The 20,071-nt window shown below is 44.2% G+C and overlaps 1 protein-coding gene across 2 annotated transcripts in view; it reads left to right on the top strand.

Annotated features, from left to right (window-relative positions):
• cwc25 (CWC25 spliceosome associated protein homolog) overlaps window positions 1-18,479 on the top strand; it is a 66,612-nt gene extending 48,133 nt beyond the window's left edge. For both annotated transcript variants that reach the window (XM_072248703.1, XM_072248702.1), the window contains one exon: window positions 17,354-18,479. In XM_072248703.1, coding sequence (XP_072104804.1) covers window positions 17,354-17,468 — 115 coding nt within the window. In that variant the 3' untranslated portion in view covers window positions 17,469-18,479. The remainder of the gene's footprint in view (window positions 1-17,353) is intronic.
• The last annotated feature ends 1,592 nt before the right edge of the window (window positions 18,480-20,071 follow it).

The following is a 20,071-nucleotide window of genomic DNA, read 5'->3' as shown; positions in this document are numbered from 1 at the left end:
CACAAATAGCAGGGAGGGAGACTTCGATGATCCCTGAAGCAATTTTTACTATTGCGAAGGCCAATGTCAGTTTACATTGTCCAGTAGGCATCAGTAGAGGGCAGATGAGAAAGGAAGCAAGAAAATCTGAAAATCAAAGTCAAGTTTATTGTCACATGCAGAAGTACAATGAAAAATTTACTTGGAGCAGCATTGCAGGCACATAGCATTTGTGCCTGCAAGAAAAACAAAGTAAGCATACGGTAAAAGTACAAGAAGGAACACAATTAGAACAGTAAAAAGATAAACTGCATTATGGTGCAAAGTGTGCATTGTGTAGTGATTAGATTTTTGCAGGTTGGTTCAAGAGCCAAATGGTTGAAGGGAAGTAGTTGTTCTGAACTTGGTGGTGTGGGACTTCAGGCTTCTGCACCTGATGCCTGATGGTAGCTGCAAGGAAAAAGTAGGGCCCGGATGATGGGGATCTTTGATAGATGTTTCCTCCTTGAGGTAGCACCTCATGTAGATATGACCAATGGCAGGGTGGGATGTGTCAGTGATGTAATTGGCTGAGTCCACTACTCTATGGAGCTTCTTGAGTACCTACATATTTGATTTGCCTTATCAGATCATGATGCATCCAGTGTGAATACTTCAACAGTACATCTGAAGAAGTTTGTTAGAGTACTCGATGACAAACTGAACGTTCCTGACCTTTTAAGAAAGTAAAGATATTGCCACACCTTCCTTGTGATTGTATCTACGTGCTGGGCCCAGGGCAGGACATCCGAAATGTTAACGCCCAGGAATTTAAAGCTGCTGACCCTCTCCACTGCCAGTCCCTCAATGTAGAGTGGCATATGTTTGCTCTCCTTTCCCTTCCTAGAGTCAACAATCAGCTGTTTAGATTTACTGACTTTGAGAAGTTGTGGCACCACTTAACCAGATGCCCTATCTCACTCCTAATTGCCAACTCATCACCACCTGTGATTTGTCCAACAATATTGCACAGGTTGGACAGCATCTTATGGAATTAATGTTTTGGATCCATGAAAGAATCATGGAATTATTACCTCACAGAAGGGGTTCGCTTGGCTCGTGGTTCTGGTAGAGAAAATCCATCAACCCCTTCCTCTGTTCTTCCTCATACCCTATTGTCTTTATGATTATTCTCTCTCAAATTAGGCCACACTTGGGGAGTATTGTGTGCAGATATGGTCACCATTCTATAGGCAAAATGAGGTTAAGCTACAGAGGTGCAGAAAAGATTCACAAGGATGTTACGTGGATCTGAGGAACGTCACCTTGTATGATGGAGAGGTTTATGAGCTCCTGAGATCCCGAGAGCAATGCCCAGTAGACCTTAGCTCCTGGTAGGGTCACCGTTGGCAGTCAGGTCAAGCAGGAGGTTCCAGACAAAGAGCAATCCAACCAAGACCTCACTGGTGGAGCTAGTAGGTGATGATGATGACACATCATAACAACAGTGAAGGCGGAGGAAGGTTGCAGCAGTGAACGGTCCCCAGTCTTGCACTCCATGACACTAGGCAAGGGGGACCAACGTCCTGGCAGGGAGGTTTGCTAAGGCTATTGGGAAGATTTTAAACTAGAATCACTGGGGGGTGGGAACCAAACTGGAGAGATGGAGGAAGGGGCAGTTGGCTCACAAATCGAGAAAGCTTGTAGACAGTGCGAGAGGGAGGATAGGTAGGTGATAGAGAAGGGATACACTCAGACTGTTGGTTTGAGATGTGTCTATTTTAATGTAAGGAGTATCATGAACAAAGCAGATGAGCTTAGAGCGTGGATCAGTACTTGGAGCTATGATGTTGTGGCTATTACAGAGACTTGATGGCTCAGGGGCAGGAATGGCTACTTGGAGTGCCAGGCTTTAGATGTTTTAGAAAGGACAGGGAGAGAGGCAAAAGAGGTGGGGGTGTGGCACTGCTGATCAGAGATGGTGTCACTGCTGCAGAAAAGGAGGAAGTCATGGAGGGATTGTCTACTGAGTCTCTGTGGGTGGAAGTTAGGAACAGCAAGAGGTCAATAACTTTACTGGGTGTTTTTTATAGACCACCCAATAGTATCAGGGACATCGAGGAGCAGATAGGGAGACAGATTCTGGAAAGATGCAATAATAACAGGGTTGTTGTGGTGGGAGAATTTAATTTCCCCAATATTCATGTAGCACCAGGATCCTGGAGGAATGTTGTTTCATTTTTACTGTGTACTGTACCAGCAACTTATGGTCGAAATAACAATAAACTTGACTTGACTTGATTTGATTGATTGGCATCTCCCTAGAGCAAGGGGTTTTGATGGGGTGGAGTTTGTTAGGTGTGTTCAGGAAGGTTTCCTGACACAATATGTAGATAAGCCTACAAGAGGAGAGGCTGTACTTGATCTGGTATTGGTAAATGAACCTGGTCTGGTGTCGGCGCTCTCAGTGGGAGAACATTTTGGAAATAGTGATCACAATTCTATCTCCTTTACCCTAGCATTGGAGAGGGATAGGAGCAGACAAGTTAGGAAAGCGTTTAATTGGAATAAGGGGAAATGTGAAGTTATCAGGCAAGAACTTGGAAGCGTAAATTGGGAACAGATGTTCTCAGGGAAATGTACGGCAGAAATGTGGCAAGTGTTCAGGGGATATTTGCGTGGCGTTCTACATAGGTATGTTCCAAGAAGACAGGGAAAGGATGGTAGGGTATAGGAACCATGGTGCACAAAGGCTGTTGAAAATCTAGTCAAGAAGAAAAGAAAAGCTTAAGAAAAGTTCAAAAAACTAGGTAATGATAGAGATCTAGAAAATTATAAGGAGGAAGGAGCTTAAGAATGAAATTAGGAGAACCAGAAGGGGCCATGAGAAGGCCTTGGCAAGCAAGATTAAGGAAAACCCCAAGGCATTCTACAAGTATGTGATGAGCAAGAGGATAAGACCTGAGAGAATAGGACCAATCAAGTGTGACAGTGGAAAAGTGTGTATGGAACCAGAGGAGATAGCAGAGATACTTAGTGAATACTTTGCTTCAGTATTCACTATGGAAAAGGATCTTGGTGATTGTAGGGATGACTTGCAGCGGACTGAAAAGCTTGAGAATATAGACATTAAGAAAGAAGATGTGCTGGAGCTTTTGGAAAGCATCAAGTTGGATAAGTCGCTGGGTCCAGATGAGATGTACCCCCGGCTACTGTGGGAGGCGAGGGAGGAGATTGCTGAGCCTCTGGCAATGATCTTTGCATCATCAGGGAGAGGTTCCGGAGGATTGGAGGGTTGCAGATGTTGTTCCCTTATTCAGGAAAGGGAGTAGAGATAGCCCAGGAAATTATAGACCAGTGAGTCTTACTTCAGTCATTGGTAAGTTGATGGAGAAGATCCTGAGAGGTAGGATTTATGAACACTTGGAGAGGCATAATATGATGAGGAACAGTCAGCATGGTTTTGTCAAAGGCAGGTCGTGCCTTACGAGCCTGATTGAATTTTTTGAGGATGTGACTAAACACATTGATGAAGGTAGAGCAGTAGATGTAGTGTATATGGATTTCAGCAAGGCATTTGATAGGATTCCCCATGCCAGGCTTGTTGAGAAAGTAAGGAGGCATGGGATCCAAGGGGACATTGCTTTGTGGATCCAGAATTGGCTTGCCCACAGAAGGCAAAGAGTGGTTGTAGATGGGTCATATTCTGCATGGAGGTCGGTGACCAGTGGTGTGCCTCAGGGATCTGTTCTGGGACCCCTTCTCTTTGTGATTTTTATAAATGCCCTGGATGAGGAAGTAACACACATCAAAGTTGCTGGTGAACACAGCAGGCCAGGCAGCATCTCTAGGAAGAGGTACAGTCGACGTTTCAGGCCGAGACCCTTCGTCAGGACTAACTGAAGGAAGAGTGAGTAAGGGATTTGAAAGGGGGAGGGGGAGGGGGAGATCCAAAATGATAGGAGAAGACAGGAGGGGGAGGGATGGAGCCAAGAGCTGGACAGGTGATTGGCAAAAGGTGTATGAGAGGATCATGGGACAGGAGGCCCAGGGAGAAAGAAAAGTGGGGGGGGGGGGGGAGAGCCCAGAGGATGGGCAAAGAGTATAGTCAGAGGGACAGAGGGAGAAAAAGGAGAGTGAGTGAAAGAATGTGTGCATATAAATAACGGATGGGGTACGAGGGGGAGGTGGGGCATAGCGGAAGTTAGAGAAGTCAATGTTCATGGCATCAGGTTGGAGGCTACCCAGACGGAATATAAGGTGTTGTTCCTCCAACCTGAGTGTGGCTTCATCTTTACAGTAGAGGAGGCCGTGGATAGACATGTCAGAATGGGAATGGGATGTGGAATTAAAATGTGTGGCCACTGGGAGATCCTGCTTTCTCTGGCGGACAGAGCGTAGGTGTTCAGCAAAACGATCTCCCAGTCTGCGTTGGGTCTCGCCAATATATAGAAGGCCACATCGGGAGCACCGGACGCAGTATATCACCCCAGCCGACTCACAGGTGAAGTGTCACCTCACCTGGAAGGACTGTCTGGGGCCCTGAATGGTGGTAAGGGAGGAAGTGTAAGGGCATGTGTAGCGCTTGTTCCGCTTACAAGGATAAGTGCCAGGAGGGAGATCAGTGGGGAGGGATGAGGAGGAACAAATGGACAAGGAAGTCGCGTAGGGAGCGGTCCTTGCGGAAAGCAGAGAGTGGCGGGGGAGGGAAAGATGTGCTTAGTGGTGGGATCCCGTTGAAGGTGGTGGAAGTTACGGAGAATAATATGTTGGACCCGGAGGCTGGTGGGGTGGTAGGTGAGGACCAGGGGAACCCCTATTCCTAATGGGGTGGCGGGAGGATGGAGTGAGAGCAGATGTGCGTGAAATGGGGGAGATGCGTTTGAGAGCAGAGTTGATGGTGGAGGAAGGGAAGCCCCTTTCTTTAAAAAAGGAAGACATCTCCCTCGTCCTGGAATGAAAAGCCTCATCCTGAGAGCAGATGTGGCGGAGACGGAGGAATTGCGAGAAGGGGATGGCATTTTTGCAAGAGACAGGGTGAGAAGAGGAGTAGTCCAGATAGCTGTGAGAGTCTGTAGGCTTATAGTGGACATCAGTAGATAAGCTGTCTTCAGAGATAGAGACAGAAAGATCTAGAAGGGGGAGGGAGGTGTCGGAATTGTACCAGGTAAACTTGAGGGCAGGGTGAAAGTTGGAGGCAAGTTAATAAAGTCAACGAGCTCTGCATGCGTGCAGGAAGCAGCGCCAATGCAGTTGTCGATGTAGCGAAGGAAAAGTGGGGGACAGATACCAGAATAGGTTCGGAACATAGATTGTTCCACAAAGCCAACAAAAAGGCAGGCATAGCTAGGACCCATACGAGTGCCCATAGCTACACCTTTAGTTTGGAGGAAGTGGGAGGAGCCAAAGGAGAAATTATTAAGAGTAAGGACTAATTCCGCTAGACGGAGCAGAGTGGTGGTAGAGGGGAACTGATTAGGTCTGGAATCCAAAAAGAAGCGTAGAGCTTTGAGACCTTCCTGATGGGGGATGGAAGTACATAGGGACTGGACATCCATGGTGAAAATAAAGCGGAGGGGGCCAGGGAACTTAAAATCATCGAAAGGTTTAAAAGCGTGAGAAGTGTCATGAACATAGGTAGGAAGGGATTGAACAAGGGGGGGATAAAACCGTGTCGAGCTATGCAGAAATGAGTTCAGTGGGGCAGGAGCAAGCTGAGACAATAGGTCTGCCAGGAAAGGCAGGTTTGTGGATCTTGGGTAGGAAGTAGAAACGGGAAGTGCTACATCGACGACTGCATTGGCGCTGCTTCCTGCACGCATGCTGAGCTCGTTGACTTTATTAACTTTGCCTCCAACTTTCACCCTGCCCTCAAGTTTACCTGGCCCTTTTCCGACGCCTCCCTCCCCTTTCTAGATCTTTCTGTCTCTATCTCTGGAGACAGCTTATCTACTGATGTCTACTATAAGCCTACTGACTCTCACAGCTATCTGGACTATTCCTCTTCTCACCCTGTCTCTTGCAAAAATGCCATCCCCTTCTCGCAATTCCTCCGTCTCTGCCGCATCTGCTCTCAGGATGAGGCTTTTCATTCCAGGATGAGGAAGAGGGAGATGTCCTCCTTTTTTAAAGAAAGGGGCTTCCCTTCCTCCACCATCAACTCTGCTCTCAAATGCATCTCCCCCATTTCACGCACATCTGCTCTCACTCCATCCTCCCGCCACCCCACCAGGAATAGGGTTCCCCTGGTCCTCACCTACCACCCCTTCTTCCTCCGGGTCCAACATATTATTCTCCATAACTTCCACCACCTCCAACGGGATCCCACCTCTGAGCACATCTCCCCCCCCCCCCCCCCCCCCCCCCACTTTCCACAAGGATCGCTCCCTACGCGACTCCCTTGTCCCCCCCATCCCTCCCCACTGATCTCCCTCCTGGCATTTATCCTTGTAAGCGCCCCCCCCCCCTCTTTTCCTTCTCCCTGGGCCTCTGTCCCGTGATCCTCTCATACCCCTTTTGCCAATCACCAGTCCAGCTCTTGGCTCCATCCCTCCCCCTCCTGTCTTCTCCTATCATTTTGGATCTCCCCCTCCCACTTTCAAATCTCTTACTAGCTCTTCTTTCACTTAGTCCTGATGAAGGGTCTCAGCCTGAAATGTCGACTTACCTCTTCCTAGAGATGCTGCCTGGCCTGCTGCGTTCACCGGCAACTTTGATGTGTGTTGCTTGAATTTCCAGCATCTGCAGAATTCCTCGTGTTTGCGTGAATGAGGAAGTGAAGGGATGGTTAGTAAATTCGCTGATGACACAAAAATTGGGGGTTTTGTGGATAGTGTGGAGGGCTGTCAGAGGTTACAGCGGGACATTGATAGGGTGCAAAACTGGGCTGAGAAGTGGCAGATGGAGTTCAATATAGATAAGTGTGAGGTGGTTCATTTTGGTAGGTCAAATACGATGGCAGAACACAGTATTAATGGTAAGACTCTTGGCAGTGTGGAGGATCAGAGGGATCTTGGGGTCCGAGTCCATGGGACACTCAAAGCTGCTGTGCAGGTTGACTTTGTGGTTAAGAAGGCATACGGTGTATTGGCCGCCTTCTATTGTGGGATTGAGTTTAAGAGCCAAGATGTAATGTTACAGCTGTATAGAACCCTGGTCAGACCCCACTTGGAGTACTGTGCTCAGTTCTGGTCGCCTCACTACAGGAAGGATGTGGAAAATATAGAAAGGGAGCAGATGAAGTTTACAAGGATGTTGCCTGGATTGGGGAGCACGCCTTACGAGAATAGTTTGAGTGATCTTGGCCTTTTCTCCTTGGAGCGACGGAGGATGAGAGGTGACCTGATAGAGGTGTATAAGATGATGAGGGGCATTGATCATGTGGATCGTCAGAGGCTTTTTCCCAGGGCTGAAATGGCTAACACGAGAGGGCATAGTTTTAAGGTGCTTGGAAGTAGGTACAGAGGAGATGTCAGGGGTATGTTTTTTATTAAACGCAGAGGTTGGTGAGTGCATGGAATGGGCTGCCGGCGACGGTGGTGGAGGCGGATACGATAGGGTATTTTAAGAGACTGCTGGGTAGATACAAGGATATTAGAAAAATAGAGGGCTATGGGTAACCCAAGGTAATTTCTAAATAAGTACATGTTTGGCACAGCATTGTGGGCCGAAAGGCCTGTATGTGCTGTAGGTTTTCTGTTTTTTTTAGACACTGACCCCAATCTATCAAGGACTGTGTGGTGGCTACCCATGCATCAGCCTCCCCATATTAAACTGTCACGCACAAGTGTTTGCCATTACAGCAGTAATCCCTTGGGAGAACATCATACTAGACTCTAGGGATCACACTACTACGTGGATTGGAGGGCTTGAGTTATCAGGAGAGATTGAATTTGGTGGATCTGTTTTCCAGCAAAGAAGGTTGAAAGTGACACAGTTGAAGTATATAAAATTTGTAAGGTTTGTTAATGCTGCACGGTGGGGTTTAAACTAGCGATGCAGGACGATGGGAACCAGAGTGCCAGAACAGTTAGTTGAGAGGTTGTGGAGGCAGATGTTGGTAAGACCTCCGACAATGTCAGGAATCAAAAGGTTGAGCATGGTGCGACTAGTATCCTGAGCTGCGTATATTTTAATGCAAGAAGTATCGTAGGAAATGCGAGTGATCGTGCTGAAGATAAGGTAGCAGGTTTTCAAACAGGCAATGTGTCGTGAGGAGAGGCTATTTGAAAGGGCAAAATTGCAGTCAACAGGATGAGTTGCAGAAAAAATTGAATAGGGTGAATAAGGACTGAAGGTGTTGTATTTGAATGCATACAGAATAAGGTAGATGAACTTGCAGCACAGTAGCAGATGGACACGTATGATGTTGTAGGCATCACTTAATCACAACTGAAAGAAGATTATGGCTGGGATCTTAATGTCCAAAGATGCACATTATATCAAACGGGCAGCCAGGAAGGCAGAGGGGCGGTGTGGCTCTGTCGGTAAAGAAAAAATGAAATCAAATCATTAGAAAGAGGTGACATATGGTCAGAAGGTGTTGAATCATTGTGGATAGAACTAAGGAGCTGCAAGGGTAAAAAGACCCTGATTGGATTTGTATACAGACCCGCAAACAGTAGCAAGGATGTGGCCTACAAATTACAACAGGAGATAGAAATTGCATGCCAAAAGGGCACCGTAGTCATGGGAGATTTTAGTATGCAGGTAGATTGGGAAAATTAGGTTGGTGCTGATTCCAGGAGGGGAAATCTCTAGAGTGCCTACAATATGGCTTTTTAGAGCAGCTCATGGTTGAATCCACTATGGGATCTGCTATTCTGGATTGGATGTTGTGCAATGAACCAGAATTGATTAGAGAGCTTAAGGTAAAAGAACCCCTTAGAGGCAAGTGATCATAATATGATCAAATTCACCCTGAAATTTGAGAATGAGAAGCTAAATTCAGATGTATCAGTATTACAGGACAGTAAAAGGAATTATAGAGACATGAGAGAAGAGCTGGCTAAAATTGATTGGAAAAGGACACTGGCAGGGTTGACGGCAGAGAAACAATGACTAGAATTTCTTGAAGCACTTCGGAAGGTGCCAGATATATACATCCCAAAGAAGTAGTCTTCTGAAGGCAAAATGATTCAACCATGGCTAATAAAAGAAGTCAAAGCAAACATAAAACCCAAAGAGAGGGCATATAATACAGCAAAAATTAGTGGGAAGTTAGAGAATTGGGAAGCTTTTTAAAACCAACAGAAGGCAACTAAAAAATATCATAAGGAAGGAAAAGATGGAATATGAAGGTGAGCTAGCCATAATATTAAAGAGGATGCCAAAAATTTCTTCAGATATATAAAGAGTAAGAGAGCTGAGAGTTGATAATGGACCACTGGAAAACGGGAGAGATAGTAACGAGGGACAAGAAAATGACGGACGCACTGAATAAGTATTTTGTGTCAGTCTTCACTGTAGAAGACACTGGCAAAATGGTTGAAAAGTTTCAAGTGTCAGGGGTCATGAAGTGTGTGAAGTTACCATTAGTAGAGAGAAGGTTCTTGGGAAACTGAAAGGTCTAAAGGCAGATAAGTCACCTGGACCAGGTGGTGTACAGCCCAGGGTTCTGAAAGAGGTGGCTGTTGAGGTTGTGGAGACATTCGTAATGATCTTTCTAGAGTCACGAGAATTTGGAATAGTTCCAGAAGACTGGTAAGTTGCAAATGTCACTCCACTCTTAAAGAAGGGAGAGAAGCAGAAGAAAGGAAACTATAAACCAGTTAGTCTGACCTCAGTGGTTGTGCAGATGTTGGAGTCGATTATTAAGGATAAGTTGTCAGGGTACTTGGAGGCACATGATCAAATCGGCTGTAGTCAGCATGGTTTCCTCAAGGGAAAATCTTGCCTGAGAAATCTGTTGGAATTCTTTGAAGGAATAACAAGCAGGATAGTCAAAGGAGAATCAGTTCATGTTGTGTACTTGGATTTTCAGAAGACCTTTGACAAGGTGCCACACATGAGCCTGCTTCACAAGCTATGAGCCCGTGGTATTGCAGGAAAGATTCTGGCATGGATAAAGCAATGGCTGGTTGGCAGGAGGTAAAGAGTGGAAATAAAGGGATCCTTTTCTGGTTGGCCGCCGATGATGGCATTCGGACTAATTCTTTTTGCGTTATATGTCAATGGTTTGGATGATGGATTTGATGGCTTTGTTGCAAAGTTTGTAGACGATACGAAGATAGGTAGAGGGGCAGGTAGTTTTGAGGGTGTAGAGAGGCTACAGAAGGACTTAGTCAGATGAGGAGAATGGGCAAAGAAATGGCAGTAGGAATACAGTGTTGGGAAGTGTATGGTCATGCACTTTGTAGAAGAAATGAAAGGGTAGACTATTTTCTAACTAAGGCGCAGAGGGACTTGGGAGTCCTTGTGCAGGATTCCCTAATAGTTAATTTGGAGGTTATGTCAGTGGTGAGGAAGGCAAATGCGATGTTAGCATTTATTTCAAGAGGACTAGAATATAAAAGCAAGGATGTAATGTGGAAACTTTATAAAGCACTGTTAAGGCCTCACGGAGTATTGTGAGCAGTTTTGGATCCCTTACCTTAGACAGGATGTGCTGAAGCTGGAGAGGGTTCAAAGGAGGTTCATGAAAATGATCCCAGGATTGAATGCAGACATCCCACCTCTCCCGGAAGTTCCGGGATTCTCCCGCATATCAATGGTGGCTCCCCGACGTCCGGAAATTATATACAATATCCCGGAAATCGATTTGTTTTGAGAAGGAGAGCAAGCATCCTGATTGGTCTCTCTTGGTGCTAAGAGTGGTCCCCAACCACCGGGCCGCAAGGAAACAATATGGTTTGGCGATATGAAGCGATATGAATCAGCTGCACCTTTCCTCATTCCCTGTCACACACTGTTGAATTTTAACACATGTGAGGTCATTAGTGACCCAAGACGTGCAAAGGAATGGGTACATGACCCATTTGTGAATGTCCCCGGTGAAGTATCCATGCCAGCGCGGGAAGAAGATCAACTCCTTGACGGTGGGCTGAAAAGTATGTTTGACATAACACCCTGCCTGCGTTCTGGATCAAAGTCAAGGCTGAATATCCTGAGATAGTCACAAAAGCACTAAAAACATTGCTTCCATTTCCAACATATTTCTGCGAAGCGGAGTTTTCTGCATTGAATGCAACGAAAACTAAATTGTGGAATAGACTGGACATAAGGAACCTCCTTCGAGTATCGCTTTCTCCCATCACCCCTCGGTAGGACCGTGTTGTTGCAGGGAAACAAGCCCAGGGCTCCCACTGATTCAGCGATACTGGTGTGTTGCAATGATTTTATATATTCATACAAGGAAAATATGCGCTGTGTGTTTAATATCTAAACGTTACTTAAAATGTTATAACGCTATTGACTTATAAGTGACTTATAATTCAGTGGTCCCCAACCTCTGGGCCGCGAAGAATACAGCGGTGTCCGGAACGCACCCAGCACATCTTTAAGAAAAAAGCAGAAATAAACAAGCTAATTGATTGGGTGCCGCCTGGCACCTCATCAATTAACTTGTTTATTTTGGCTTTTTTCTTAAAGATGTGCTGGGTGCGTTCTGGCTACCGCTGTACCGCTGCACTCTTCGCAGCCCGGAGGTTTGGGACCACTGTTATAATTGACTTATCACTACATTCATGCGAGGAAAATATGTGCTGTGTGTTTAATATTAAATTCCTTAGATAAGCCCCTTTAGAAACGAAATTAGTGTATCAGCCACTCACAAGTGACTTATAGTTGACTCATCACCTATATTCCGGTCGCCATTACCCCCCCCCCCCCCCCCACCCGGTCGGCAAGAATATTGTCAATATTAAACTGGTCCATGGTGCAAAAAAGGTTGGGGACCCCTGATTTAAACTAGCTGGCTGGCTGTCAAAGAGCTACGCTATTGATGTCCTACGTGATGAGGCCAAACTCCCTGTAGACTTGCTTAAAGTTGTAATAGAATAAACACGATAATATAATATAATAGTACATATTTTAATGTCACATTTGCTCCATATACCCAACTTGGTTTACAGATTAGACAAAATCACTAAACAAAGTATTACATACACCCTTGGAGGTCGACGGGGGTGGGGGGGTGGCGGGGGTGATATGGGGTTGCGGGGGTGGGGGTGTTACCTCCCTGCAATGAGTTTTTGCAGGGTGGGATGTCCGTGAATGGCTTGTCATATGAAGAGCATTTGATGGTTCTGGACCTGTATTCATTAGAATTCAGAAGAATGAAGGGTGAACTCATTAAAACATAGAAATCTACAGCACATTAGAGGCCCCTCGGCCCACAATGTTGTACCGACCATGTAATCTACTCTAGAAACTGCCTAGAATTTCCCTACCGCATAGCCCTCTATTTTTTTTTAAAGCTCCATGTACCTATCTAAGAGCCTCTTAAAAGACCCTATCGTATTCACCTCTACTACCTTCGCTGACAGTGCATCCCACACACCCAGCACTCTGTGTACCCACCAACCTATCGAATGGTGAAAGGCCTTGAAAGAGTGGATGTGGAGAGGACGTTTCGGATGCTAGGAGAGGCTAAATCCAGAAGGCAGAGCCTCAGAGTAGTGGGGCATATTTCTAGAACGGAGATGAGGAGGAATTTCTTTAGAGTGGTGAATCTATGGAATCTTTGCCACAGGCAACAGTGGAGGACAAGTCTTAATGTATATTTAAGGCAGAGGTTGATAGATTCTTAATTGGTCAGGGTATGAAGGGATACAGGAAGAAGGCAGAGATTGTGGGCTGAGGGGAAAATTAATGAAATGGCAGAGCAGACTAGATCGGCCAAATGGCCAAATTCTGCTCCTTTATCTTATGGTCTAAATTTGACACACAGAAAATGCTGGAAGAACTCAGCGGGCCAGGCAGCACCTATGGAAAAGAGTATACAGTCGGCCCTCCTTATCCGCGAGTTCCGCATGCGCGCATTCAACTAACCGTGAATCGAGAAAACCCGGAAGTGCTCTTCCAGCACTTGTTGCTCGAACATGTACAGACTTTTTTTTCTTGTCGTTATTCCCTAAACAATGCAGTATAACAACTATTTACATGGCATTTACATTGTATTAGGTATAAGTAACCTAGAGATGATTTAAAGTATACGGGAGGATGTGCGTAGGTTATCATGGATCGGGATAAAAAAAACCAGAAGTTCTCTTACTAAGTAAGTCGGAACAGGTACATCCAGTATTATTTAGCATCAGTTAGTCAAACGTTTGTCTTAGTATATGGTATATATTTTACCTTTCTATGCATATAAAACACTTAAGAACCGTATGTTTCAGCATCGGGCTCGGGAACAGAAATTCCGGAGTTTGATCCAGTGACAGACCGCTCCCGAGCACGCTCTCCATCCGTGCTGGGTTGATGTGGAGGATCAAAAACCCAAAACCCCAAAACCCAATAATTAAACCACTGCGTTGCTTAGTAATAATTGTAGCTTTCATCGGGGCAGGGTTTTTCTCACTTTATCCTTTAAAATTGTTCCGATCGTTGACCGACTGTAGCCTAACGCTTTTCCAATGACTGATGGTGTTTCACTTCTTTCCAATCACTTTATTATTTCCACTTTATTTTAAATTGCAATCGTGACTAATTTCGTGAACAGAAACACTGCTTTTTCACAGCTCCGCCGCTGGGTCCTAATGTCCACCGCACTAAGACCGGTTAAATAAGGTCCGTGGTTCCGCTGGGTCCTAAGGTCCACCACATTTAGATCGGTTGAATAAGGGACTTGAGCATCCATGATTTTTGGTATCCGCAAGGGGCCCCAGAACCAATCCCTCGCAGATAAGGAGGGCCAACTGTTGTCAAAGTTTTGGGCCAAGACCCTTCAGCAGAATTTCAAGCATCTGCAGATTTTCTCTTGTGTATAAAATCGAGTTGCATAGATAGGGTAGATCACCAGTGTCGGTTTCCTGTGATAGGAACAAATGAAATTAGAGAGTATAGGTTTAAGGTGAGAGGAAAGAGGTTAAAAAGGAGTCTGAAAGATAAATTTTTAACACAAATTGTGGTTGGCATCTGGATTGAGGTGGTGGAGGAAGGAACAGTAACAACATTAAAAAGGTATCTGCCCAGATATTGGAATGGGCTGAGTGTAGAGGCATAAGGCAAGAAAGATGACTATACTTGGGCACAATGGTTGGCATAAATATAGTGGACTAGCTACCTTAAACCTACTCTCTCACCTGAAACCTGCACTCCCTAGTTTTTCTTATCCCAGCCACGGGGAACAGGTACTGCCTTCTCTCATAATTTTATATACCTCAGTCATGTCACTTTTGAGCTTCCTTTCCTCCAGGGAAAACAGACCCAGCCCATCCAATCTCTGCTGATAATTCAAGCCCTCCAATGTATATTTACATGTATTAATTATTTGCTGTGGTTTGTTGCCCAGGGTGTGACATGTTAACAAAAAAAATTCAACGATTATAAAGAATTGTGTAAAAAAATAAAAGTTTGAGATAAAGTAAAGATATGGAATAAAATGTGCATAAATATCAGCATGTATTTGCAATGTAACAGCTTTATAACAATTCTGTTAAAGTGTTTATAGTGGAGTAAAGTGACAGGTAATATATAGAGGTGGTGGGGGTGCTAACTAGAATGGTTGATCAGATTAGCTGCCTGGGGGAAGAAGCTTTTAAGATGGCATTAAGTTTTCATTTTAATAGCCCTTAGAGCTATCCAGAAGGGAGCTTTTGGAAGACAGTTTGCCACGTGGGTAGTGTCCACAATGATTTTTCCTACCTGCTTCTGTCTTAGACACATACACATCCTGCAGTGATGGCAGACTGCAGCCATTCTGCTGATCTGACAGTTCGCTGTAGTTTTGTATGAAACCGCCTCTTACTCAGTGTCTCTGGAAATGCAGCTTGTTAGCCCCTCACTAACAGCCACTGGATTCTGTGGCGAGAAACCCAGCTTTCTCAGGTTTCATACATCTGAGGTGTAAATGACGTTGGCCCACCAAATCCATGAGGTTGTGATGTCTTGCCCACCCAAACCCTGGTTTGTGTGAATGCTGTATGATTTACTGCCCCTGGTGATCGCCCGTCGGCAAGAAATAACAGATTGTGCACTGCATACAATTAACAAGAAGTATATTTAAGAATGTTAACTCAAGCAAACAGTTACTAAAAGAAAGAAAAAACAAAAAGGGCCCATTATACTTTAAACAGTCACATATGCATAGTGGAGCTCAAATCTTGAACTGGTCTGTAACACACGCCTTCCAAACGTGACTCAAAATTCATTTTGATCAAGCGGGCTCTCCCATGGGAGTATTGGTCCTTCCTCCTCAAAGCCATTCATTTACACAAAGCACCTTGTGCAACAAGGACAGCAGCCTTCACCATCTTCCCTCCTGTCTTCTCCCAGCTCCCGCCAACACCAAGATCACTTTGCCCTGCATTCTCTAGAACCTTCTCCCAATTCTGCCATGCTGATTGGCTGACACCACATTCCTAAGTTGAAAAATAAGCCTCTTATCTCAGCTCAAACCCAAACAGGCTGAAAGCAGAACAGACTGCTCTCACAGAACTGCTAAAATGAAATACATACAGCATAGCAGGATATTACATGTATATTGTGAGAGGATGCTGCACAAACCAGACAGCGGCTGATGTGAGGATACTTTGCGTGATGTGATCTGTAACATCTTTTAATCTTCTCTGCATTCTCACTAACTTAACCCACTGAAGCTCTGGTTTTGTTTTAATCATCACTACAGTCATCTTGTATTGTTTGACAAATCCCCTCTCCACCTTCTTTGAGCAGCCCCAGCTTCTTGTATTTGAAAGCATTTATCCCTGGAACCATTTGAGTAAATCTCTTCTGCATTCTGCCAGGATACAAGGCCCTGAGTTATAAGCAGAGGTTGGGAAAGCTATGACTTTATTGATTGGAACATAGGAGATTGAGGGATGACATTGTAGAGATGCACAAGATAAACTTATCCCCTTTATATCTTTGGTTCTCCTTCCTTGGCAACTGAAAACTAAAGGGCATAGGTTTAAGGTGAGAGTGAAAGATTTAAATAGGATGTGAGGGAGAATGTCAGATTGGGAGAATGGTTAAAGAAGTGACAGATGGAACATAGTGCAGGGAAGTGTATGGCCATGAACTTTGATAGAAGGAATAAAGGCATTGAGTATTTTCGAAACAGGGATAAAATTCAAAAAATCAGGTGCAAAGAGACTTGAGTCCTCATGTAGGATTCCCTAAAGATTAACTTGCAGGTTGAGTTGATGTAAGGAAGGCAAATGCAATGTTAGCATTCATTCTTAGAGGACTAGAATATGTAAAGCTGATGATTTATAAGGCATTGATCATACTGCACTTGGAGTATTGTGAGCAGTTTTAGGTTCCTTTTCTAAGAGAGGATGTGCTAGTATTGGAGATTGTTCAGAGGAGGTTGACGAGAATGATCCTGGTTGACAACAATGAAACTTAGCATATGAGGAGCGTTTGATGGCTTGGCCTTGTACTCGCTGGAGTTTAAAAGAGTGAGGGGGGGTGGAATCTGATTGAAACCTACTGAATATTGAAAGGCCTAGATAGAGTGGATGTGGAGAAGATGTTTCCTTTCGTGGGGAATCTAGGACCAGAGGGCCTAGTCTCAGAATAGAAGGCTGTCCCTTTAGAATAGAAGTGAGGAATTTATAGAGCCAGAGGGTGGTGACTTTGTGAAATTCATTGCCACAGATGGTTGAGGAGGCCAACTCATTGGGTATATTTAAAGTGGAGGTTGATAGGTTCTTGATTAGGAAGGGTATCAAAGGTTATGGGGTGAATATAGGAGAATGGGTTTGAGAGGAATAATAAATCAATCATGATGGAATGACAGAGTAGACTTGATGGGCCAGATGGCATACTCCTGCTTTTATGTCTTACGGCCTCAAATGGTGATTATATGGAACAAGTTGCCAGATGAAGTAGTTGAGGTAGATAAAAGACTTTTGGATAAGTGGATGGCCAAAGGTGGGCAGATGGACCAAAGGGTCTGCAACACTCACTGCAACCTTCATAACTTTCAGATGTGGTGATCAGAATTTGACCTAGTTGTGGCCCAATTCTCTATCAGTCCCAAGATCCCAAGTGCTTTGATTACTCTCTCAATTTATCAATGTTTTTCTTGCGTACCATTACAAACTCGGGTAGTATTGTCTCTGCTTGGGTGAGACAGGTGTACCAATCATTGTCCTGCATCTGACAATGCTAAAGGCAGCTTTCATGGATTTGCTGAAGAAAAAGACATTCATTAAAATTTATTGTGTTCTGCATAAGAGTATCGAGAAATTTTGGTTGATAATATTTTTACCTCATTTGTTTCTTTCAGCAAAATGAAACTACAAAGCACTGCTACATCTTCGTTAGAAGACCGTGTGAAACGCAATATTCACTCCATACAGCGGACACCTGCAGCCTTAGAAAAGAACTTCATGAGGAAGTGAATCAGACTGTAAAGATGAACAAGAGCCAAGTTCCTGTTGGAAGACAATTTATGCAAAAACAAAGCAGTAGCTGCCAGACTTGCCTTTCCTGGGAGAAGACCTAGAAATCAATATTACTCAGGGAAACATTCCTAATGCTAATTGATGCAGAGCCCTCCCCTTTTTCCCATCAGCAGAGGAGTACAACCAAAGATGCTGGTGGAATTTATAAAGGGTGTCAGTGCAAAAAGGAAACCAACCAAAGGAATTGGGTGATTTGTTCTGTGCCCCCCCCTCCCCCCCAGCTGAATCTCACTTTGCTGCTTTGCCCAGGGTAAGGGACAGGGTATCAATATTTCATTATTAATATCTGTTAGACCCATTAAGGTAAACATTGAGCAGGTAAACCTGAGGCATTTATATTTTTATATGACGTGGAAGGAAGGCATTTGACCCATCAAGTCTATGTCAGCTCTGAGTAATTCCATTTTCCATTAATGTTTTCTGTAACCACATTTCCATCAATTTTATCACCTATGTAATTTTTAACATTGCCCAGTTGACCTACCACTTGCACATCTTTGGTGTGGTAGAATGCTGGAGTCCTAGGGAGTGGGAATAAACCAGTGTAGCTACAGGAAGATCATGCAAACTCCACACAGCCAGCACCCAAAGGCAGTATTGAATCTGGGTTACTGGAGCCATGAGCCAGTGGCTCTTCTAGTTGTGCTGCTGGGATCTGTTGTAAGTTTCTGTATTTAAAATACAAGTGTGACAAGTTTATTATGTATAGCATGAAAAGAAAGTGCTGGTAATTCCTGGGTCAGGTAACGTCTGTAGAGAGAATCTTTGACTTTTCTGAAGATCTGATGCACAGATTCCCTGTTCACAATATCCACATGGATACTAACAGTATCGACTCTTCAGACTCAGTCTGATCTCTTCCTGGGCATTCTGGACTACTTTGACTCAGAAACCTTACTTTGATTCACTGAACAAAAGAGTCCAAGCCCTTTGAGCTGGGAAACTGTGCTTACAGTGCACATTACCTCCACACACTTCTGGAGCACTGTTTTTTTTTTTTGTTTGGTTTCTAGAACTGCAGGTTTTGCTTTGCAGTTGTTTTGATATCAGCCAGTGGTTTCCAGTAGTGTTACACACATAGGTAGTGATGGAGCTGGGCAAACTGTGTCTGAATCTCACTCCAATTGGCTGAATAAAACCTGTAACTTCAGTGTGACTATTGGCGGTGCAAAATTAAGCAGGAAATGTCACCAGGTATCTTGAAAATGAGAAGAACTGGAATTGTGCACCGTGTGTAGAGTGATTAACCTATAGGTAGATCCACATGCACATTCAATTTTGTGATTCCTTTTGCATTCCCTTTTCCCATTATGGATCTTTTCTCAGCCAGGAGGACATCTGCCCTCGCTATATTTCTTGGAAAGATTGTTATTGTTTCCTGGAATTGTCCACTCCCTGCTGAATTTGAGGATTTGTGTGTAAAACTGTTGCTGTGCCTCTCTGTTTACGAGAGTGTAAATTGATATTTGTTGAGAATGACTGGGTTTAGTTAACTTGGGGACGTTGCCAAGCAGAAGCTGCCGTTTATTCCACTTGTAGAAATAATACTCACTGCATTTTCTTTCTGCATGTGAAAGTTTCATTTTAAAAACAGCTTTTCACAGCTGCTATTTAACCTGAGCTTGATACTGCCATTGCCTGATGTGTACACACAAACACAATCCAGCAGAAGTTGATACAGCAGTAGGAACCAGATCTATTGTTCTCCCCATCTCAGCACCGTTGGGATAGATTGATTCACTCGGTCAATTGCCCTGTCTGAAACCAGCAACTTCAGTGCAATGTAACATCAGAGCTTGGCAGCATTAATTTTCTGATTGACTGCTACACTAAGTGGCACATGTTCGCCAACTAATCAGCAGGGAGTTCCAGAACATTGTTATGGGATTGTGTTTCACCACCTTGTATGTAGTGTAAGTAATGATCAATCGTATTTGGTTGCCAGAAAGGTATCTTCACAGTCAGGTATAACACCTTTGATCTGTTTTGTACAAATTAATCTGTAAATAACCATATGATTCATTTGATAGTTTTTATGAAAGAAAAAATATAAAACTGTGTTTAAGTATTTACAAAATTTAATGGCAAAATTTTAAATGTTCTGATTTTGTATACTGTATTTCAAACCATTAAAAATGCCTTTAAATTGATCTTTTCCTCCTTGTTTTTGTGGTCCGGTCAGTGGCAATGCATTACTCAATTCTGGAGGAACTCAGAAGGTCAGGCTTCATCTATGGAGAGGAATAAACAGTCGATGTTTAAGGCCAAGATCCTTCATCCGGACTGATTGGCCTGAAACATGGACTGTTTATTCCTCTCCATAGATGCTGCCTGACCTGCTGAGTTCCTGCAGTATTTTGTGTGTTACTCTGGATTTCCAGCATCTGCAAAATCTCTTGTGTTGCTGGGAATGTATCGCCTTATTGTAATGAATGCTTTAAGTATTCAGTGTACTAATTACAAAGCAACAGGCGGTAAGGATTTTGTTTGGTCTCAGCAGCTAGGGATCTGATTTATATGAGTAGTACTTTGATTTGTGT

This window comes from Mobula birostris, chromosome X (assembly GCF_030028105.1).
Source record: "Mobula birostris isolate sMobBir1 chromosome X, sMobBir1.hap1, whole genome shotgun sequence".
In the NCBI taxonomy this organism is placed as follows: domain Eukaryota; kingdom Metazoa; phylum Chordata; class Chondrichthyes; order Myliobatiformes; family Myliobatidae; genus Mobula; species Mobula birostris.
Note: the sequence above shows the minus strand (reverse complement) of the source record. Positions and strands in the feature narration are given on the sequence as shown.